At 41.6% G+C, this 23,272-nt stretch overlaps 2 protein-coding genes across 13 annotated transcripts in view; one reads left to right on the forward strand and one right to left on the reverse strand.

Annotated features, from left to right (window-relative positions):
* The window catches only part of ncoa3 (nuclear receptor coactivator 3), a 35,513-nt gene extending 34,055 nt beyond the window's left edge, over positions 1 to 1,458 (reverse strand). Inside the window, exon 1 of the mRNA XM_004571872.5 lies at positions 1,330 to 1,458. The gene's annotated coding sequence lies outside the window, so the exon portion shown is untranslated. The remainder of the gene's footprint in view (positions 1 to 1,329) is intronic.
* On the forward strand, positions 1,356 to 23,215 carry zmynd8 (zinc finger, MYND-type containing 8). 12 transcript variants are annotated; one of them, XM_076883784.1, is made up of 22 exons: positions 6,849 to 6,950; positions 7,753 to 7,873; positions 10,998 to 11,074; positions 11,369 to 11,520; positions 16,281 to 16,502; positions 16,692 to 16,805; positions 17,198 to 17,263; positions 17,507 to 17,599; positions 17,694 to 17,781; positions 18,030 to 18,085; positions 18,187 to 18,264; positions 18,376 to 18,491; positions 18,587 to 19,086; positions 19,347 to 19,481; positions 19,639 to 19,794; positions 19,976 to 20,509; positions 20,642 to 21,139; positions 21,348 to 21,544; positions 21,757 to 21,837; positions 21,935 to 22,013; positions 22,117 to 22,356; positions 22,512 to 23,215. In XM_076883784.1, the coding sequence occupies exons 3-22, from the start codon at positions 11,050 to 11,052 to the stop codon at positions 22,688 to 22,690; spliced, it is 3,609 nt and encodes a 1,202-aa protein (XP_076739899.1). In that variant the 5' UTR covers positions 6,849 to 6,950; positions 7,753 to 7,873; positions 10,998 to 11,049; the 3' UTR covers positions 22,691 to 23,215. The 12 variants fall into 12 exon arrangements, with proteins under 12 accessions (XP_012780352.2, XP_012780353.2, XP_012780348.2 ...); XM_076883783.1 differs by having other exon boundaries at positions 6,860 to 6,950; positions 7,043 to 7,873; XM_012924898.4 differs by lacking the exons at positions 6,849 to 6,950; positions 7,753 to 7,873 and adding an exon at positions 1,356 to 1,475.
* The last annotated feature ends 57 nt before the right edge of the window (positions 23,216 to 23,272 follow it).

Consider the following 23,272-nt stretch of genomic DNA (forward strand, 5'->3'; position numbering starts at 1 on the left):
CACTTGAGCACGCTCTCCAAGAATTTCCTCTTACAACCTTAAAAAACAAAAAAAAACCAAACAAAAAAAACCCGAGTGCTCAGCATACACCTTGTCAAGCACAAGCACAGGGAGGCGAACCCAAACCGGAACCCTGCGAGTGTTTATCATCCTCTGCACTGAAACACATCCATCTGCCTCCACAACCAGTCCGTCTGTCTCTCACGCTCACGTATGCACCTACATGTGATTTACCAGCAGTGAACGCCAACATTTAATCACGTAGAGAGATAGTCCCAGTTATACCAACCACTACAAACACGCGAGCGCTATTTCGCTACAGTCATGCAAATAAATACCACATGCTGGGGATTGTTCAGAGCAGCCACGCTGAGCCAGTCAGTTCAAGTTGGGTTGCAAGCAGCAAGCGAGCAGCATAGTGTAGGCTACTGGAAAATACTGCGTGGTTGCCCACGACCCTGCAGCTGGCCAACTTTACTAATGTAACAACCACTTAGAGAAAACCCGTCCCATTTTAAAATGAAAAAACATTTTGTCATTTTTCCTACACTGTTTTTTTTTAATGGGTGTTACTTAGATGCTCCAAGTCTCTATGTCAAAGTATAAGGAGGGAGTTCTGTTTAACAAAACCCAAGTAGATACACCGTAATTAAGAGTGCTAATCTCCACCACATTCACCGTGGAAGCTAGTCACTAGTCCAGAAGGTCATTCAATATTGTTATTTAGATTTCCCCACTAATGAAAACTTCCGCGGTGTACCGTCACACATTAGCTGTGAACACAGACGACTCCAGCAGCATATGAACCGAAACTGTAAAGCAAGGCGGGCTGTCAGGTAGAAAATATAGTCCCCAAAGCAATTCAGCTGTGTGTGTTGACAATGAACACATGCTAACAGCGGCACAAACTTCACGTAAACGTTTCCAAACACAAAAGAGTTCACTCGTGAGCAGAGCTGAGTGTTAACAGCTAGGGTATTGCACCCCAGCGAATCAGAGCCTTGGTCTCGTAAACTTTGTAGCTAGTGGATAAAGGAAACGCCAAAAAATACAAAAACCAACAAGAATGGATAGTTATCAAGCCAAGCTCGACGTTCATTGTGATACAACTTATAGGTTAGGAGCTAATAATATTACAGCAAATATCCCATAAACAGACACTGGTAAGGTGGTTCGTTTTATCACGGTAGCGTAAAAAAGCACAGCCTGCTCGGAAAGCGAAGCTACACCAACTGCCTCTGTAACGGCCGTGTGCTTTCAAACAAACACCAGAGCCAGTGTTCAAAACTTGCGTATAACTGAATCATAAACCAACTGCAGAAAACTCACCGGCTTCGACGCTTTCATTGAGTACACCAGTTTGTTTTACGCCTCTAGAAACTCTCCGCCATCTTCGGCAAGACCGTGTTTGTTTAAATGGGAAGCACTCCCAGATCGGAGGGAGCCAGCTTGTAGCAGGTCGACTGGACTTCTGGGTAATGTAGTTTTCCCCATTTATAGGTCGCATCAAAGTGTTTGGCGCGTCCTGAAAATGAACTACACGTTCCTTTAATACCCTTAGGTAATATGAGCAGCAGACACAGATATTATTAGTGGATGTAAATTTTCAATTATACACTACATGTAGTGTTAATGGCATAAAGCAGCTTCATACAAACTACTTAGCCCTCCATATCTATAGAGTATCCGTTTTTAATGTTGCTCATTTCTTATTCCTCTTAATTAATCAACATAACACTGATAGCCATTTTGAATTTATTTAAGTTAGGAATTATATATTACTAATAATACAATGTCAGTAAAATTCAGCATAATTGCATGCAATAGGGCCTGAATTATAAACATCAACTAACTAACTGTAAATATTAATCTGAGTTTTTATATACTATGTACTGTGAAATCTTATCTAACACCATTCATTGCAGCACACATCTAGTATCTTGTAGTTATATCAGTTGCAAAGTGACTGTCAGTCATATCGATAGCATGTACAGCCTGGTATCACACAGACTAATGGCATACTGTCATTTTTTTTTTAAAATAACCATGGAATCTCTGTGGCCCTTAAGCTGTACCACAGATGATAAAAAATTAAATAAATAATCTCCTCAGTGTTCTCTCCGGCACACCAGTTCAGAATTTTTACAAGTTAAGAAGGGGCGTGGGTAAAAGATGGAGAGAAAACAGCAGGATGAGGGCGAGGGGAGCGAACAAGCAAAAGTATTAAATATGCAGTTAGATCCTTACTTGATCTTTCCTGTCGGAACACTTTACTTTTGGATGTAACAAAAAAAAAGTGAAAGGCTGGTCACATATTATCTTTACAGCTAATTGCTTAGATGACACAAACTGCTGCAGCACTTGCAGCCACCCCTGCACTCTGATTTATCTATTTGCTGTGAAGACGGTAAGTATTGCCTGAGGGGTGTCATACATGATCATGAGGCCATTTTGACCCATGATGCACCACAGAGTGCCACAGGAAGTCATTCCTGTCTGTCAGACTTTACAACTCCTGCTCATGTCTCCAGGACTTTTTTCACAAGTAATATCTTGTTTATCTTGTACACATGTACAGTATATTTTTATATATACTATATACTATAATATAGAGAGTTTACATTTTATTTGTTACATATTTATATTTTAATTGAGTGTCTGCAACATTTTAATGTCCCCCCTGGGATGAATAAAGTATCATTGTAACATGAGCATATAAAGACTTATGGATTGAACCACACCCATGAGTGCTTTTCATGGAGAGAAAAAAAGTGCCTTTTTGTTGTTCGTTTCTTTTGGTTTGTTTGTTGGCCTATAGAGAGCCTCAGTTGCATTCCATGAAGAGCCAAAGAGGGGCCCAGTGGCCCTCTGTCTGTACCCCTTCCCCCACTAAACATGGAAAACTGACCGCTGCCCCCAGTACAAGACACTTTATCCCCTCCCCCTCCCCTTACCACTTTGAAAGGACAGGAGATAGCAGTTTGAAAGGACAGGAGATAGCCCCACAATCATTAATGTATTCAGACCGGTTTACCTGCAAACAGCTAACCACATGCCTTTCTTTGCCCCGCACCCATTCCCATCCCCCCATTCTCAACACTGCGTATGACCACAAAGGACAAAAACACGATCACTGCACATTCCACGTTTCTGTGTTTGAAAGAACGATTTTAAGTTATACCGTTTATTAAAGCTGTAGTGTGATTTTTAGTGCAAAGATGCAGGGGAAAAAAGAGACTTTACTTTTGGTTTGCTGCATTTCAGCCATTAGACAAATCAAATTATCAGTTAAACGTGAAAACATCTACATTTAGACACATGAATAAGATATTAATAAAATTAAATATATTTAAGTCACCCGGGCATTGTCAGGAATTTTTCTGAGGTAGGCTAATCACTTCTTTGGGTAAGCAGTGGGTAAAGCAAAATTATTAGAAGGGCAATTCACGTAAATGTCTTCCTGAAAAACAAGAAATGAACCTGGTAAAACAAAACAAAACATGCGCAGTGACAGGGAGATTTATTTTACCCGCAGAACTGATGTGCTGAGAGAGGAAAATAAATCTAAATCAGGAGCACCGGAAAAATCTAACTAGGGCGCCATCTTGGGGCCTGCCAGGCTAGTTACTAGCTCTCCAGCTCCACTCAAATACGAAGGTCACAGGGCGGAGTCTACAGTGTGGACACCTAACCGTACGGCTTGAATAGACAAGTATGGCACAAGTATATTAAAGTTTATATGTCAGACTTTTCCGACTTCTTTTCCGACCATAAAATGGTTGGAAATGAGTTATGCGGTAACAACTATAGCTAACTATCAAGCTAATCATTGAGCTGTTTTTATTTGGCTAGAGAGGTGTCGTGGGAACAGTTCCCTTATCATTTGATATTAGGAAACATGATATTTATTTTTCTTCATATACCCGACACACAGTTTTTTATTAACATGAATTAGAAACGTTTGGTAGGTAGCAACCAACAGGCTACATACACGAAAGGAGTCTTAATTTTCAATTTTCTCATTATCATACCTAAAACCTTTATTATATGTTGAGACAGTTTCGCAGAAGGACCTCTAAAGTCTGATTCTACACAGTTATATGTGTAGTCATAGTTTATTTTACAGGTTTCTATGTCAACTTCCTATTTAATCATGTATCATAGATTACATACACCCGGTACTTTTCTAGCTAGCAGTTACTGGTTTAAGGGGTATTTAGTGATTTGAGATACAGACGAAGAGAAGAATTTGGGCAGTTTTTTTTCCTTGTTTTTCTTCTTTTGACCCCCAGAGTCTTTAGCACGCTCTTCTGGCAATGTTTAACTTTTTTCAGTAAGTTTACATCGTTATTTTCCGAGTTCATCTCGCGAAGGTAATAAATAACAACTACAATATCATTGCCATTATTATACACCGTGCACCATCTAACATTCATTTCCTTCATTTGGCAGCATATGTGTCTGAATCAACAGAAAAAAGCTATCATTTGGACTAGAAGATTAATTCAGATAAATTTGTTAATTTTTGACGTCCAGTGAATTTATGGGCTACTGAGTGGCATGCTGTGATAACGTTTTACCACTAGAGGTCAGTGTTGTCTTACTTCCTGTAGAAGAGAGGCCACAAACGTCTGAGGAAATGAGCCAGGTGGTGCTCAAAAGACAAACCTTTTACGTTTTCAGAAATATACAACAGTAATTGCACTCTGGCTTTTTTGAATAATCATTTCCTCACAGAGGAACAATAATGAGCTTTCCTTTCTTTAGCATATTACTCCATGCCAAGATGTATGCCTGGAATTTAGAATAGAAAACAGGAGCGGTGGGTAGTTTATTATCTGCAGTTTATTGTTCTGTAGATGGCTTTGCGTCACCAATGCCAATTTTATTTTGGCAGTGAGCACTGAGCTATGAGTCTATATATCTTTGCTAAACAAGCCAGCTCCGTGGGCTCTTTGTTTGAAGAATATTAATGACTCAGTTATAAAGAGTAAAGTGTTTTCATGAATGAGAAAGTTAAGGGTGTAAATTTCAGATAATACCTCTGTGGTCCATCGCACTGCATTTTATTTATTTTCAAAGAGACAAACACGTAGTTTTCACAGGAAGAGGTACTCCCTTGCTCTTTCTATAGGAATTAAGAGGATAAGTAGCCGTCACATACTGCTAATCAAATGGACTTGATTAACTGATGAGGTGTGACTACCTCTGTGAAAGTTGGTTTTTTTTTTGCAGTTTGCTGGTCTGGGGCATTCAGGTGTGTGTTAACACAGTGCTAAGGAAGAAAGACATCAGCAGTGATCTTAGAGAAGTAATTGCTGCTCCTCATTTCCATTTCCGAACAACATGAAGTCAGTCATTCTACAGTGAGACAGATTATTCAACAGTGGAAAACATTAAAGACAGCTGCCAATCTTCCCAGCAAGCTCACCCCAAGGTCAGCCTATACAATGCTCAGAGAAACTGCAAAAAAGCCAGGAGCTACAATTTGGACTACAGACATGTAGGGTAGCTTTACAGTTAGCATGTTAAATGTTTATAACGTCAAATTTTCATAACACTACAATTAGAGAAAGAAAATAGAAAACGACAAGTATGGCTTATTTGGAAGAGTTGCCAGGAGAAAACCTCTTCACTCAAAAAGAACATTTACAGGGCCGCTTAGCTTTGCAAAGCAGCATCAGAGTAAATTACAAGACCTCTGGAACAATGTCCTTTGAACAGATGAGATCAAAGTGGAGATGTTTGACCAAAACCAAACACAGGATATCAGCACAAACACCCCCATACCAACTGTCAAGCATGGTCGTGGAGGGGTAATTATTTGAGCTTGCTTTGCCATAGTGAAAGCTTTCATGAAACTGCATCATGCAGCTGAACAATGATCCTAAACACACAAATCCACAACAGAATGCCTGAAAAAGAAAAGAATTGAGGTGTTCTTGTGGTTCAACCAGACATCAGCCTGACTGAAACACTGTGCCAGGGCCTAAGAGAGCTGTGCATAAAGAAATACTCGCAAACCTCAATGAACTTATGCAGGATTATAAAGAAGAGTGGTTCAAAATCGCTCCTCAGTGACAGGAAAGACTGAAAAAAGGTTATACAGAAAATTGGTCAAAATTAGGCAACTTTAAATTTTTGCTTTATAGGTTTCACTTAATGCTAGAAGTGAAAATAAAGCTTAATGTAAAAAAGAAACACGTGTGAACCCTTTACAATGAAATATAAAGTAACATACAGATTCTTATACTCTTATTGAATTATACTGCATGGTTGAAAGTGATAACAGAAACTGAACCACTGCAACCACATTGTTAACAACAAACAACAGCAGTTCAAAGGCCCAGGTATGACTGAAACACATGACTGTAATTTGGTGTTCAGACTGAACCTTTACAGGTCAAACACACAGAGTGCATTTCATGTCGTGTCTGCCTACCCACTGGCTTTTATTTACATAGCAGTTTCTTTATCTTTCCCATGATGTCAGCTTACTTTGAGGGTGGAAACTTGTGAGACAAATTCCTTTCTAACACCACACGGGCCTGTTTATTATGCATGTGACTGCTGACTGCTGTTCGTAGCTGTACTGAAGAGCTCCTTTATAGCAAGTTGTCTGCAGGCTTCTTGTTATGTGTGGGTTGTCAGTGGCTGATTATTTTGATCTGGGCCTAGAGATTCCTGCTAGCTCTGAGTACTGCGTTTCAGCTTGCCTGTGCTAAACAAAAGACAAGCAGCCAGGAAATACACCAGCCAATCAGCAGCTGCCTTATATGCTGACAGCACATGGAGCCAGTCCTAGCGTAGCTTTTATCTGAACAGTTGAGTCGGACAGCTTGGAGAGCCGTGGCTGTGCTCTGAGCAGGGTGAGGGCTGACAGGGCTGTCCTCCATGTTTTAATAAGCATTGACATATCACACAGAGTATTTAGCCATGCATCCACAGAGGTAAGCCTTATTTTCATCTTTTTCCACATATACTACTTTGTCTATGAGGCACCAGATCTGTGCCTGAGTAATAATATAGGTTTGTCTGACAGAATGGGGGAGGGGAAGCATATTTGTCACTCACAGCACAGGAGTGGAGCCTGGAAGGAGAGCAATGCATGGTATAGTATAACAGACAGCCTCTGCTAGCTGGTTGGCTCTGTGAATATGCATAGTAGAGGGCCATAGGTCACATCCAAGGTCATTGTATGGTCTGACTAAGAAAACCTGCTTCCTTTTGTAAAGTTCAAAAGAGAAGTGACGTTCTGTGACTGTCCCTGGCCTTTGACAGGCCCAGTGAGAGAAACCAGGCAGGATGGGAGAGCAGTTCAGAGAGGAGATCCCAGAGGAATTAACAGATGGTAAACTGACAGCACAGCAAGTTTAATTTAGACCTCGAACAAGAATGAGAGCAAGGCAGCAGGGTACTCTTGTTAATTGTTTGCCAGACTAACACGGCAGGGAAGAACAGACTGTAAATGATAAAACTGTATTTTCATCCGGAACCCAGTTCACCCCAGAAAGGGGAATGCAACCTCCCCCAAAAAACAAACAAACATGCTGTTAAAAAGCCTGTGAGCTGATCATCATTATTATAAAAATACAAATTATTTATTGAGTAAATATGCTGTAGCTGCTTATTTATCACGAGCTTGGAAAAACTGCCTGAGCTTAATGGTGTGCACTGCCTCCCAGTGTTGTTCTCTGCTGCTGAGTGTCAGCCATTTTAGAGAGCTTCCCCTTTCTGTCCCTCTGCTCCAAGCACACTGAGTATTTGTATGTAAGACAGAAGGAAAGAAGGGAAGGACTTCCTCTCAAAAGGCTCTGCACAGAAACCTCATCTCATCCAGAGAAGCTTTTGCAGCCTTTTTGAAGTCGACCAGGTTAGATTGAATTCTGTTTATGCATAATGGTGTTGGTGTTTTGTGTGCATGGAGAAGATACACATTTTAAATTCAGTCAATGATTGTGTCATTTTTCTGTCGGTTTAGCAACATTATTTATATACCATGTAATATTATTGACAATGATTATAATGGACAGAGCAAGTCAAATGTAACCAGTGGGGTTATGGCCTGGATATAATATGGTGTTTATAAATGTGCTTGACCAGGGTTCAGGAACGATTTGTAAGGACTGAAACAACAAAGTCAACACTCAGTTTGCTGTGAATGGTGTCTGGTAATGTGTTTAATCCCCCCCAATTCCACTACGCTTTTTTTCAGGATTTGTACAGATACACTCACACCTACACATACAGCCTTTTTAGTTTGGTTTGTGCCTTTACAGAGTCCGTCCTCGCATGTTTAAATAGATATAACATGTTTTAAGGTATGGTTTTCCCACAGAAAACTGGTCATTTGCTTAGTAATTCTTAGTGACTTCTGTGCCTCGCTCATCACGCTTTCCTTTTTTACCAGGAGTATCCAAGAACGGTTTCCTAGTGTCAAACGTTTAATTGTGTATCTGTTTTATCTCGTAGTCTGTATTTATGTTTTATGAGAACTGTGTTTGAATTGTGTATGCTATTTGTATCCATGTCTTTGAGGTACTTGATGTAAGGAAATAAATATATTTGGCTTAAAAAAATGAATACCTCTGCTTTAACGGTCAGCTTACGTCACACTGTGTGCTCAGATTTTCAGGCTGACAGTAGATGGAGGAAGGAGGCTATGCAGTCCATAGTGTGTAAAAGGCCTGTGACATTTTTCAGCCTCATCTTTGTGTCCACCTTTAGGGCCCTTGCTATATATCAGCATGCCGGGGCACATCATAAGCTGCATGTGGTCCTGTGCAGCAGATCTGACTGGTGCTGTGTGTACGTGCTATGTGTGCAGTGTGCACATTGGCCAAAGAGAGAGAGCGTGAGGAAAAAAGAGAGAGAGAGAGAGAGAGTCTTCAAAATGGACGCCATACACATATACTGGCTGAGAGCACAGAGAGAAGGAATCTGATCCCCTCCTTGTCAAGCCCGTAGGGCTGCATCTTACATGTCTGATAAAAGGAACAGAGCCAGAGTATGACTGGATGGAGTTTTAAGGCAGTGAGGGACTTGGTTTTCACGACTGTTTTTGTGACAGCGAGGATCAGTCCTCTCTGCATTGCAGCATTGTGGTTGAGGAGAGCGGGGAGAAGAGAGCCTGTGTGGCACACCGAGCTGAGCACCCAATCAGGCACCTCCGTGTGGTGCTTGAGCCAATCGGCAGCTCGCAGCCGAGGTTAAAGATTGTCAATTGCAGGAGAGAGCAGCAGGGAGAGAAGGCCTTCTGGGAAACCTGGACCCATCTTTTCCCTCATCCCCCAACGTCCTCAATTGATAAAGATAAAGATTAAAGAATAGGCTGAAGAATCTGTATGTGAGTAAGGAAAAAAGGTATGCCGTTCATTTCCTACATTGAGGCATGATTGTTATGGCAGTGGTGGGTGTGGAAGGGGATGTGTCAGAAGGTTACAGGGTTACAATGTGCTGAACTGAACGTGCTGTGGTCTCTGATTTATAAAGGGATTTTGTCAGGATAGACAGCAGTGAGTTCCCTCCTGTCTCTCTTTCCCTTTGTGTGTTGTTGTATTTCCTGGCCTGGACAGGACATGATGGTGCAGGGGTAAACTGTCTAAGGCTGTCCAGAAAGGCTGGATGAGGAGGCCAGTAAAGCAGTTTCACTGCACTCTTATTTTTGTCTGTAGATGTGCTGTATTTCTGGATGTCATTTCATCTTACTGTAGGGATTGAGGAGGTTGAAGGGTGTGGGGGTTGGGGAACAAGATAATCGAAATGGAAGCAGTATTCTAGATGGATGAAAACAATACATTTAAAAGGTGTTTTTGTGAAGTGTAAGGGAAATAAATATGGAAAAAACCTGGTTCATCTGAGCACAGAGGCCACTGCATCTGCTGTGGCGTCAGAGAAAACCGTAATAACAAAAGAAACGACAACAGAGCACCTGTAAACCAAGGTGACTCAGATGAGAAAAAACCTGTTGGTTTGAGAGCACATTTTGGATTGCATTTGAATGTTCTTTTTCTCCAACAGAACTGTGGATGTGATTGTGCTTTCCACTACGATGCGCTGGCTGGTATTGGCTCGATTAATGAATATGACTTTTTGTTTAGACTATTTACATGCTGTTAACTTGTTGGATGTCAGAAAACGCAGACATTTCTTTCCTGTGTTTTCATATTTACTATTTATTAGGTCAGTAGAGAAAAGTGTCTAATACTAATAAATGGAGAATGGCAGCACACATTGTACTCATGTTGTCTCAGTATTGGTTAATTTTAACTTTCCTTGAGATCAAGATGTGGCCTTTGTTCTGAGCTGCTGGTATATTGGTTTGCTCTCTCATTTTGAGTCTTCTAGCTGCAAAACATTCACATAAATTGTTAGGACTATTACCAGTGGAGCATTTGTTTTCAGGTTTTGTAGTGTTGTGCTGTTGAAGTTTTGCTTACTCTGTCTTTTAAAGTCAATCTCACCTTTTTTACCTTTGAAAATCAAAGGAATTATTTCTTGACATGACATAGACTTACTGCTGGATATCATTCACATCAAGTCTTTGAAACCTGCAATACTTTAGCTCAGCTCCTTTCTTGAAATACTGAGACACTTCTTCTCGCCTATGTGACCCAACTCTCACCAGAAACCTGTTGTCATTTTTTCTCTAAAAGAACTTTTCTTCACATGATAGGAGGTGATCCAGAAAGTTATAGAATAAGGTTAAGAAAACCTGACCACTTGCATACCTACTAATGAACCTCACAACTGGAAGTCATTAATAAGAGAGGTTATTTTGTATTCAGCAGTGAGCTTTATTAATTCTGGTCCTTTTTCTTACGTGCAATTTGGTTCAATCGTAATTACACTAAGAAAGTAACGTTCCTCATACACCATGCGGTGTCTTTTCCCCTTTTCCGAAACATTTAGAAAAATAACAATATGACACATTTTCAGCTGACTGTTACATTTGACTGCACTACACATTTGAATACCTGTGGCAATGTTATTTTCAGTTTGGAAGAAGAAGAAGAGGGAAAAACAGAAGAACAGGCTGTAACAGAAGAAATGGAGATCTCAACACGGTCCAAAGGTAAAAATAAAGTATGCAAGGTATTCAGATGGTAAGGCTCTCTTTCTCCACCTGCAGCGTTTCTAAACTTTTTATGTGTAAAGTGATTTTGGTTTGGTTTATTACTATGAATTAGACGAGCTAACTCACAGTTCACCTGTGGCAACCCCTTGCAAGTAAGATTACATCTGAAAGAAGCTATTTTAGTGGCGCCACTCAGTTGTGTGAGTTCAAGAAAAGATGGTTGTCATTTCTGATACTTTTTCCTGCTTTTAGAATCAATATGTCTGTTTGATCTCTGATTATTGTCTGCAGTTTCAGAGGCTGGTTCAACAGAAAGGGTGGCACCAAAAAGAAAGATGCCCAGTCCTTCTCAGTCATCCAACGGTCACTCCTCTGCTGAGACCTCACCGTGCCCAGTGAAAAAGAAGAAGAAACCAGGTGCTGTTAGCAGCAGCAAAGACCAGGTACCAGTCAGTTCACAGCTGAGGATTTTTTTTTTTTTATATAAATAAACTATATTTATAATAATAACACAGCAACAACTAGTTGATCATATTTTATGGCTGCACGATTTTGCATAAAATGAGAATCACGATTTTTTGGCTTAGAATTGAGATCACGATTCTCTCACGATTTTCTTTTCCAGTATAAATATTTATTGCACTTATTAACTGCACATCAACTTCGTAACAGTTGAGACTGAACATAAAAACAATAAATAAACATAAAAACAACAAATGTCTCACGTTTTGTTGTTGCCGCAAAATGTTGTACTGCTTGAAATTCCGTCTCCACCGTTGCTCGACGCTGCGTGTATAGAGCAGGTAGTGCAACAATAGAAAAATAGTTGCGGGACGGCACTGTGTAGCGTTTGTCTAGGGTGTTGATCATTTTCCTAAATCCCTCGTTTTGCACAGTGTTGATGGGAGCCATATCTTTGGTCAGGTGATAAGTGATAGCCTCCGTAATTTCTTTGTGCCTGCGAGAGTTCGACGGGTCTAGGGAAGCGCTGTATAAGGTTCCCGTTATTGATGTTTGGGTGGTTGACCGGAACGGATTTTCTCCTGTCACTTTCTCGTCATCCCTGTCGTGCTCTCCGTTGTTTTTTCCCTGCCAATTTTAGCTTCACACGGCACAGCTTCTGTATCACGTGGTATAAGGCTCCGCCCTTGTCATATGTTGAGCAGGAAAAGTGAGCGCTTGTTTTCATGCAGAGTACGTCCCGGATCAAAATGCGGTACAATCGTCGTCTTTTTTTTTTTTTTTTTTAAATCGTTGCCATTTGGAAATGAGATCGCACATAAGTATGAATCGAGATCGCGATTTTCTAACGATTAATCGTGCAGCCCTAAGTAAAATTGATAAAAAATATCAACAGTCCAAACTTTTTAAAGATACATTTATATAGTTAAAAGAAAATATATTTTGCTCTTATGTATTATCTTAATTAAAGGCTCATTTTTCACAGATAATTACAAAAATATTTTGTTTCTTATCTAGTGGCACTGATAATGTAAAAGGGTTTTAGGGGGTTTTGTTCAAATTTGTAATAATAGATGATCCAAAATATTTAGGAGAGAATCACATGTTACTAGAAAATATCAGCACTTCACTCTTTTGAATTTTTGCTTTTCAATATATGGGATTAAATATCCTGCACTAGCCTATATAGATATTGTATCATTACCAATCACTGGTGATTTTGCCAAAAGGTGTATTCAAGATGCCAGATTTATTTACTGCAAAGAGCAGTGGATATTGTCCCTTCTGAATGTGAAAGGCATGGACAAATCAGGCTACAGTATTCATGAAGTTTAAGTCAACTCAGACTTCAATAAGTTACACAATTTTAATAGCACAAGATAATTCTTTTGTGATGTATTGTATCGTTGGGAAGTTTCTGATAGGGCTTATATAAGATTTAGAGGCCATGTCCAATATTTTTTATGTTTGTCTGTTAGTTTTGACCTGATTAATACTGTTAATGCCTGAGTATTATGTGAAAATGAAGTCTGTGCAGCTGTAATTTTAACAAATGCTTTTATAGTTGCCAGTATTTCAGTAAAATTCCCTACAATCTGTACTATAATAATTACATGATTACTTGTGGCTTATGATTTAGCTTGCATTGCCATGTGAACGCTTTGCTTGCTTTCTGCTCAAAGCAAATCACAAATTTACATTAAGATAAGATAAGATAAGATAAGATAAGACTTTATTGATCCCACAACGGGGAAGTTTTTGTGTCACCTCAGCTCAGGTACAGATATCAGAAGGAAATACAAAAATACAAATAAGTACAATCAGTGAAAAAAAGTAAGATAATACACTATATACAATGGCAGCATACACAGTATGTGATTATGGATATGGTTGGAAATATGGAAGACATAAACTATATAGCTTGACATAACTATTGTACCACTACTATTCCTATTTATAGACATGTACACACACACATGTACACACTAAATATACATATGTATACATATATACCTGCACATGTCCATACACATGGAAGGTCCATTATGCATGAAGTGGTGACCGTGGATGTTCACAGTGTCCAGTGACTTATGACATCGTGATTGAGGAGTTATAGAGTCTAACTGCTGTTGGGATGAATGATCTGCGAAAGCGCTCCTTCCTGCAGTGAGGGTGTTTCAATCTCTGACTAAAGGAGCTGCTCAACCCACTCACATACTCATGCAGTGGGTGATGTGGGTTGTTCATGATGGATGTCAGCTTTACTAACATCCTCCTCTCGCCAACCACCTCTACAGACTCCAGGAGACATCCCAGCACGGAGCTAGACCTCCGCACCAGTTTGTCAATCCTGTTCCTGTCCCTGTCCGTGCATCCACTCCCCCAGCAGGCCACTGCATAGGAAAGGGCAGATGCTACCACAGTGTCATAGAATGTCCTTAACAGAGTCCTGCAGACTCCGAAGGACCTCAGTCTCCTCAGCAGGTGGAGTCGACTCTGACCCTTCTTATACAGGACGTCTGTATTTGTAGTCCAGTCCAGTTTATTGTTGAGGTGAACACCCAGGTACTTATAAGAGTCCACTATCTCAATGTCTTTCCCTTGGATGTTCACCGGTGTTGTAGGGGGTGACTTCCTCCTGAAGTCTATGATCATCTCCTTTGTCTTGCCGGTGTTGATTTGGAGTACATTGGTCTCAGACCAGCCAACAAAGTCACTGACGACCCCCCTGTATTCCTGATCATTCCCGTCTGATACGCATCCAATGATGGCTGTATCATCTGAGAACTTCTGTATATGGCAATCGTCCGAATTATAACAGAAGTCTGAAGTGTAAAGGCTGAACAGGAAAGGTGAGAGAACCGTGCCCTGTGGTGCCCCCGTGCTGCAGATTACCACCTCGGACACACAGTCATGGAGCCTCACATACTGTTGTCTGTTGGTAAGGTAGTCGATGGTCCATGTAGTCAGCTGTTTGCCTACTCCGGCTCCCTCCAGCTTTCCTCTCAGTAGTGCAGGTTGGATGGTGTTGAAAGCACTGGAGAAGTCAAAAAACATGATCCTCACAGTGCTCCCCGCCTGCTCTAGGTGAGAGAGGGATCGGTGTAACAGGTAGATGACAGCGTTATCCACCCCAATTCCAGAACGGTAGGCGAACATCACTGAGCCCACCAGTGGCCGAAGGTGGTGCAGGATGAGCCTTTCCATGGTCTTCATCAGATGAGAAGTCAAGGCAACAGGCCTGAAGTGGTTGGGCTCCCTGGGTTGTGCGATTTTTGGCACAGGAACCACACAGGAAGTCTTTCACAGTTCAGGAACCCTCTCCAAGCTCAGGCTCAGGTTGAAGATGTACAGGGCCACCTGACAGAGCTGGTCTGCACAGTCCCTGAGCAGTCTGGAGCAGATTCCATCCGGACCTGCTGCCTTCCTTGCCTTCATCCTCTTGAGCTGATTTCTCAGCTGTGAAGTAGATGTGAGGCTGGGCTGGAATGGAGGGTGGGGCTGGCTCTGTTGTGGGTAGATGTGTGGATAGGGTTGAAGCAGGGTTGTGGTGAGAGGAGAGCTCAGGTGACAATGGCATTGCACCCGGGGGGCGGCAACTGGAGGAGGGTTAATGGAACCTGGGGGGTGGGAGAGGTGATAAGTGGGCCATTGTCAAATCTGTTAAAAACAGATTCAAGTTGTTAGCCCACCCCCGGCCAGCAGACACTGTGGCTCCTCCATTGTCCTGGAAGTGGCCAGAGATTTGTTTCATGTTCCTCCAGACTTCTCTGATGTTTTTCTGTTGGAGTTGGTTTTCCGTCTTCCTCCTGAAGCACTCCTTGCCTTCTCGGATCTTGTATTTAAGATCCTTTTGGACTTTCTTAAGTCCCTCCTTGTCTCCCGACCAGAAAGCCCTCTTCTTCTTGTTCAGCAGGGCCTTCAGTTGTGGGGAGACCCACGGTTTATTGTTTGAGAAACACTGTATTTTCTTGGTAAGGCACAGTGTTCTCAACACAGAAATTAAAGTAGTCCGTGATGCAGTGGGTGAGGGCGTCGATGTCCTCACCGTGAGGCTTGCAGAGTTCCTGCCAGTCTGTGCATTCAAAACAGTCTCTTAGGGCCTCAGTGCGTTCCTCAGACCACACCCTTATCACTTTCTTCGTGGGGGAGTTCCTCTTCACCATAGGAGTGTAAGTGGGGTGGAGAAGGACCAGGTTGTGGTCTGAGTGGCCAAGCAGGATGAGGGGTGATGCACTGTTAGCCTGCTTTGTGTTGGCAAACAATAGATCCAGGGTTTTGCTGTCCCTTGTATGGCAGTCAACATACTGGGAGAAGTTAGGGAGACTGACAGATAGTGAGGCATGATTGAAGTCCCCAGAGTGCCCAGAGATAATATGATTGCATTAGATAAATGATTGGTGGTAAATCACATTGCCCATTATGTTGTCCTTTGTAAATAATTAGTTATCCCCTCAACCTTGATTCCCATCAAGATTGTCCACACTGTTTTCCCCTTTTATGTTATAAAACACAGACTGAAATCATGGAATGAAGCTACATTACCTAGAATAACTGGACTTGTAATTCTTTTATGGTAGATTCATAAAACAGCAGTCAGTGTGTAAGAGAGTCAGTCTGTGTTTTGGATGGTAACTTCTGTGTGCTTTTTGTCAATGCTTTGCATGTCTGCTTGGCTTCTCTAATCTCTGGCCTGATTTTGATCTCCCCCAACTTTGTGTTTCTTTTGCCTGCATTCCAGTCAGAACTAAGACATGGTCCCTTTTACTATGTGAAGCAGCCAGCACTCACCACAGACCCTGTTGATGTTGTACCGCAGGACGGCAGGAATGACTTCTACTGCTGGTTGTGCCACCGCGAGGGCCAGGTGCTCTGCTGTGAGCTCTGCCCCAGGGTGTACCACGCCAAGTGTCTCAAACTACCAGCCGAGCCCGAGGGCGACTGGTTCTGTCCGGAGTGTGAGGTACTCACTCAGGAATGTGAAAAATATATTAGTGTTGTAAAGCGTAGGTTAATCCTGTACTTATATTGGCTTAATAAAATAAGACCAACCAGTAAGTATGGATTGTAGATGACAAAGATAGGTTGTCAGGCTTTCGTATGCTCAGTGCAGATATAACAAAAGTGTTTGTTTTCTCCTGGTGTCTTTTAGAAAATAACAGTTGCCGAGTGTATAGAGACTCAAAGCAAAGCCATGATGATGCTTACTATAGATCAGCTGTCTTACCTGCTAAAGTTTGCCCTGCAGAAGATGAAACAACCAGGTGTAAGTATTCTGTTACCCCTGTGTTTCCAGAAATTCGTGCTGCTAAAAAGTTTGAAGGCACAAATTTCTTTTTCATGTGTATGTTCACATGCAGTATATCACTGGGATTTTGGCATCTCCTCTTTGCTGACCAGTGGTGATTTTTAGACACCTTTTGCAGCCAAACGATAACTGTACTACCATCTGTCATATCAGATAATCTGCACATCCTGAGGTGCAACCTCCTCACAAACAGTCCAGCATGGTATAATATTGATTTGCATGTGCTAATAATTTCTAATAACACAACTAACAATCATTTGATAATGATGGACCTGACATGGCTGGAAACCATGAAAGTAAATATCCTAGCTGGTGGTGAGGATACAGCTGCCCCTCTCACTCTCTTTCAGGATCATCCCCGCTTGTCATCTCGCTCCCCCCATGCAGCTTCCACGCAGAGAAAGACTTATAATTGGGTAATCAATTACACCACTAACAAGACCCCGTCATGATTTCTTCCTCCACTAGTATTCCTCCTTCTGTTTGAAGCGGCTTTTAGAACTTTTAGTAGTAGCATGGTGGTAGCATGTTGGTTTGTGGCAGAGGGGACAGGTGTTGAAAAATAAGATTTAGGTTAAGGTGTAATAAATATTGAAAAAAAGCTAAGGTTTAGTTGAGTTTATTTAGCTTCACTCTCTTCTCTGTTTACATAATCCTAGACTGAACCATTCCAGAAACCCGTGTCTCTTGAACAGCATCCTGATTATGCAGAGTATATATTTCATCCTATGGATCTCTGCACACTTGAGAAGGTAATACGTTGAGCAGTCGCGACGATTGGATAGTGTAAATGTGGAAAAGTTGAATCATTTGACATTTGAACATCATTTCTTTTTGTCACCACAGAATGTCAAAAAGAAAATGTATGGCTGCACAGAGGCCTTTTTGGCGGATGCAAAATGGATCTTGCACAATTGTATTATATACAACGGAGGTATGCTCCTCGATGTGTGAGCTGTATTACACTTATCTACAGTTATGGTATAATGAGTATAGTAATGCACACGATGCATGACTGTGTTAATAGCAGATAATTACACTTTCCTCAGATTAGCTGATATTAATGTGTTATTAGAGTGCATTTCCAGATGAGGACAATTAACAGTAATTCTGTCTTATATAAAATAACCGTATAACTAAAAGATTTAAAAGTTTTTACCTAATTGCATGTCCTTATTTCAGGCAACCACAAACTTACAACTACAGCTAAGGTGATAGTAAAAATCTGTGAACATGAGGTAAATATTACTTTACTTTTCATTATGGGTAACACTATGACATCTGAAACTTAATTTAGCCATCTTTAAATGCACATTTATTTGTTTCATTTTGTTTTCAGATGAATGAGATTGAAGTTTGCCCTGAGTGTTATTTATCTGCGTGCCAAAAGAGAGACAACTGGTTCTGTGAGCCTTGTGTAAGCTGAGTTACCTGAAGTTTCTGCTGATCATGCTATCAGAACCTTCTCAAATGTACAAATCTTTAGAGTACAACTCTGTAGTTCCAGTGTTTTACTGTATGTCTGCAGAGTAACCCGCACCCTCTAGTGTGGGCCAAACTGAAAGGGTTTCCATTCTGGCCTGCTAAAGCTCTGCGGGACAAAGATGGGCAGGTGGATGCTCGCTTCTTTGGGCAGCACGACAGGTATCAGTGCTTTGCTCTTCAGTTTCTTGGGCTTGGTGGCATATTACAGTCTTTGTGTTAAAACGAGAGACATATTATTGATCTTCTTCTTTCAGGGCCTGGGTTCCTTTAAACAATTGTTACCTCATGTCCAAGGAAATTCCTTTTTCTGTAAAGAAGACCAAAAGCATTTTCAACAGTGCCATGCAAGAGATGGAGGTCTATGTGGAGAATATGAGAAAGAAGTTTGGAGTGTTTAATTACGCCCCCTTCAGGACGCCGTACACGCCGGACAATAATTTTCAGATGCTCCTGGATCCTTCTAACCCCTCGTCAGGTCCCATCAAACCTGAGAAGCAAGAAAAGATCAAGCTGAGTTTTGATATGACCGCATCGCCTAAAATTGCATTGACCAGGACCTTGTTACCTGGGGCTGGGGTGGGAGGAAGCGCAGCAGGACGCCGGCTCCCTCTCACTGACATGCCTCGCTCACCCATGAGCACCAACTCCTCTGCTCATACAGGTTCAGATGGGGAACAAGAAACAACCGACAAGTCCCAGACAAAAGCATCAAACAGCCAGTTCAGTACAGGAGAGGAGTCCATGGACTGCACAGGTGTGTGAGTGCCACTCCAAGTCCTCCCCTGTATCAACTATGAGCAGTATGTTGCTAGCAGATGTGGTTATTCATATATTTATCAACTACTAAACCTGTAGTCACCTTTAAAATGAAATCAGTATATCTGCTGATATAAAGCAACTGTGATAACATCATTTAAAAACATATATATGTAATAAGCATTGCATATATCTGTCTGCTTATATCTGCATTGTGTAGACAGTAGACCTTGTTTCAAAACAAATATCTATCGACAGTCTCACCAGCTCATCCTCGACCTGGTGGTGCAGGTGGTTCCTTGGACAGCCCCAAATCATTACCCTCTCAAGCTCCTGGCATCCCCAAGCAGGAGAAGACACCACAGACAGGAAGTATTCTGAACCTTAATCTAGGTGAATCCTTTATGTCTTTGTAACAAAAACTACAACACACAATAATGTGTTTAAAAATGTCTCCCTCTATTTTAAAAGCCACTTCTACTGCACACACTATGACTGTCAAATCATAAAACCTTTCCTTATTGCTCATGTACATATGCACATTCTCTAGATCGAAGTAAAGCAGATATGGACCTAAAGGAGCTGAGTGAAACAGTTCAGCAGAAACAAGGAGCCACACCTGTCCTCACATCTCCAAAAAGACAAATCAAGAGCCGTTTCCAGCTGAACTTAGACAAAACCATTGAGAGTTGCAAGGCTCAGTTGGGTTAGTAGAGATACTACTGAGGCCAGTTTTGTAATTCCTTTGTGTTGATAATTTGTTACCAGTGCCATAATTGAAATATTAATTGGGTTTTGTTTGTTTTTGTCATTTTGGGACCTTCTTCATAGATATGTCCCAGGACACAGTTTATTGTGATGTGACAGCCTCTTTCATTGCTTTGTAGGTATTGGTGAGATCTCTGTGGATGTGTACAAAGGTGTTGAACACAGTGACTCAGAAGAGACTGATAAATCTGACTCCAGTGACAGTGAGTATGGCAGCGATGAGGAGCAGAAGACCAAGAATGAACAAGACACAGCACCCAGTGAGGAGCCCCAGAAGGAACCCACCAAAACTAATGTCAAAGACCAACCTTCCCCCAGCAATGAAGAGGAGGGTAGAGCTGATTTACTTGTAGCAACTGAATCAGCAGCTGGCGAAGCCAGTGTGACGGTGTCTGACGCTCAAACTAAAGAGAAAACGAGCAGTGAAGTAGAAAAAGAGAGCCCAGAGAAAAGCAAAGCACCTCAAGAATCACCTGTTCCCAGAGAAAAGTCTCAGGTGAAACAAGAGACAAAGCAGACTGTGCCAGTGGAGGACTCTGACTCAGAGAGGGAACTGGTTATTGATCTTGGAGAGGAGCAAGGTGGCAAGGAAAGGAAAAGGAGAAGAAAAGACAGCGCTACTGTTAAAGATTCAACTACTGGTAAAGTTGAAGGTGACAGTTATACTTTCTCTGTGTGTCTGACTAGAAATCGTCTAACACTTCATGTTATAGTCCTTATTTTGTTTAAACCTTATCAACTTTGTATGGGCAAAATTGGCAAATAAGATATGATTTTTCCTGTAGGTAAAGCTTCTGTAACGTCAACGCCCCCATCTCAAAACAGCACGGCACCTTCCACACCCTCTAGTGTTTCCATGCAGTCCCCTGTGGCCATTCCTGTCACTGTGGTCTCCTTCACTGCTCCTTCTCCTGCAACCATCAGCCTCGCGTCTGCATCCAGTGCCACTGCAACACCCCCCCCTTCCACTTCCACCTCGACCACACCGGCTTTGAAGAAACAGCGCCCTCTGCTGCCTAGAGAGACAGTGCCAGTGGTACAGAGGGCTGTAGTGTGGAATCCCACAGCTAAATTTCAGACCTCCTCTCAGAAATGGCACATGCAGAAGGTGCAACGTCAGCAGCAAAACCAGCAACCTGTGGCAACCACACAAATGCAGGCGTCATCTCCCAGGCAAGGCCAGACGCAAGTGCTAACCCAGACCCAGGCAGCTGCAAACGGCTCTACAGCAGTCTCCTCCTCTTCACAAAGCACACGCTATCAGACCAGACAGGCGGTGAAAGGTAAAAAACAAGCTTCACGGTATGCTAAACTAAGTATGACCTAAAACTGTGTGACTCAATACAAGTCAAGATTCCTTCATGTAAGAGTGGTTAGACAACGTACAGACCTAAAGAGCAAAATGAATTAGAATACTACAATTTCATGGCTACAGTGAAAATGTTCTACTTGCATGTTTCACCATGTGAATAATAGTGTTTCTTATTCCAGCTGTTCAACAAAAAGACACCCTACTCAGCACGTCCACTTCAGCTGTCACGCTGGTTTCCAGTAGCCCAGCTTCCGTTGCCATGATGGCAGCGTCGAGTTTAGGCACGGCTGCTGCACCTTCACCAGTGGCAACAGACCTGTATATCCCAACTGCCTCGGCAGATGTGGCGGCAGACATTGCCAAGTACACAAATAAAGTTAGTGCATATTTTCTTAGACAAGCAATTTGTTTTATGTTTTCACTGGAAACACTGCTGGTGTAGTAAAAATACACAAGATACATTAGCACTGGGTAACTTTAAAACTACATATTAGTGACAGAACAACCTTTGTGTTATTAGTCTGGGTGAGAGGCAAAGTATATCATTTTTAATGACACATCCTCATAAAATTGTCTTCTTTCTTTCAGATAATGGATGCAATTAAAGGTACAATGAGTGAAATCTACAACGACCTTTCAAAAAATCCTTCAGGGAATACAGTAGCAGAGGTAGGTGGTTGCTCTCGGTTGCATATAGACTGAAAACGATTCAGCTCATTTCCTTATCCTCGTATGCCTTTATCTTTTTCTTTTTTTTTTTTTACAGATAAGAAGACTGAGGATTGAAATAGAGAAATTACAGTGGTTGCATCAGCAAGAGTTGTCCGAAATGAAGCACAATCTTGGTGTGAACTTTATCAGTCAACGTAACCGTGCAGTCTTTTTTTCCCCTCACACTGTACAATTAGTTCTACCCGTGTTTGGTCACGCTTGTGTTCTTCAATGTAGAGCTTACGATGGCAGAGATGCGGCAAAGTCTGGAGCAGGAGAGGGAGAGGTTGGTGAGCGAGGTGAAGAAACAGATGGAGCTGGAGAAGCAGCAGGCAGTGGATGAGACAAAGAAGAAACAGTGGTGTGCTAACTGCAGGAAAGAGGCAATCTTCTACTGCTGCTGGAATACCAGCTACTGTGATTACCCCTGTCAGCAAGCCCACTGGCCAGAACACATGAAGTCTTGCACTCAGTCAGGTAACAGCGCATGTCGTCACTAACATGCTGAGGATCATATTGACAAAAACAAAGACTGTATTTTCTTATGCTCTCCATTTGCATGCCTGTATAACCACCATTCATTTCTTACGGTAGTTGTAATTAGTTTGGGCTGTTTTTTGTTTTATTTGTAGCCACGGCTCCACAGCAGGAACCTGAGGCCGAGCCTACAGCAGACCTCCCAAATAAAGGTTTAGGGCAGACTAGCGGTGGCCCAAACCCTCTCAGAGACACACCAGCCTCTGCGTCATCCTCGGACAAAGACTGTGACATGGAAAAGAGCACTGACAGTGTTGCCGTCACTTTGTCATAACCACGCTTACCATACTTGAAAATGTAAATGTAAATTTTTTTCCTCCCACTACAATAATATGTCCATGTAATTCTGTTCAACAGCCTTTTCCAAATTGAAAGTGAAAAAAAAATCAATTTATTTTTTATTTATATTATTTGTTTGCCTTTCGGGCGTCACATGGTTCCCCCACTGCAGAGTGGTGTAAAACACGACTGGCAGCAGAGTGCGGCAGTTTAAAAAATAGCTTACAGTGTATGTTCTTGCACTCTCTTGCTGGTCTTTATAGGCAGCTGCCAGTATAAAGAGCTTAAGAGCATGCTTGAGTGTCATAAAACATATCAGTGGTATATTGGACAACAGTTAAACCATTTATGACTACAGAAATGTAACCCGTGTTAATGAACCACCTCAGTTGTAGATTAGAGGACTGCTGACAGAAGTGTCTGTAAATGACTTATTTTGTATTTTGTGTTAATTTATTTGTTATTCTATTGTTGTCTGTTGTATACTGCAAAGAAAGTAACAAATACACATTTTAAACAAGCTGTTTTATATGATTACAAAAACAGTCTTACATTTGATCTTTTAGTTGTCTCTAAA

This window comes from Maylandia zebra, linkage group LG5, assembly GCF_041146795.1.
Source record: "Maylandia zebra isolate NMK-2024a linkage group LG5, Mzebra_GT3a, whole genome shotgun sequence".
Taxonomy (NCBI): Eukaryota; Metazoa; Chordata; class Actinopteri; order Cichliformes; family Cichlidae; genus Maylandia; species Maylandia zebra.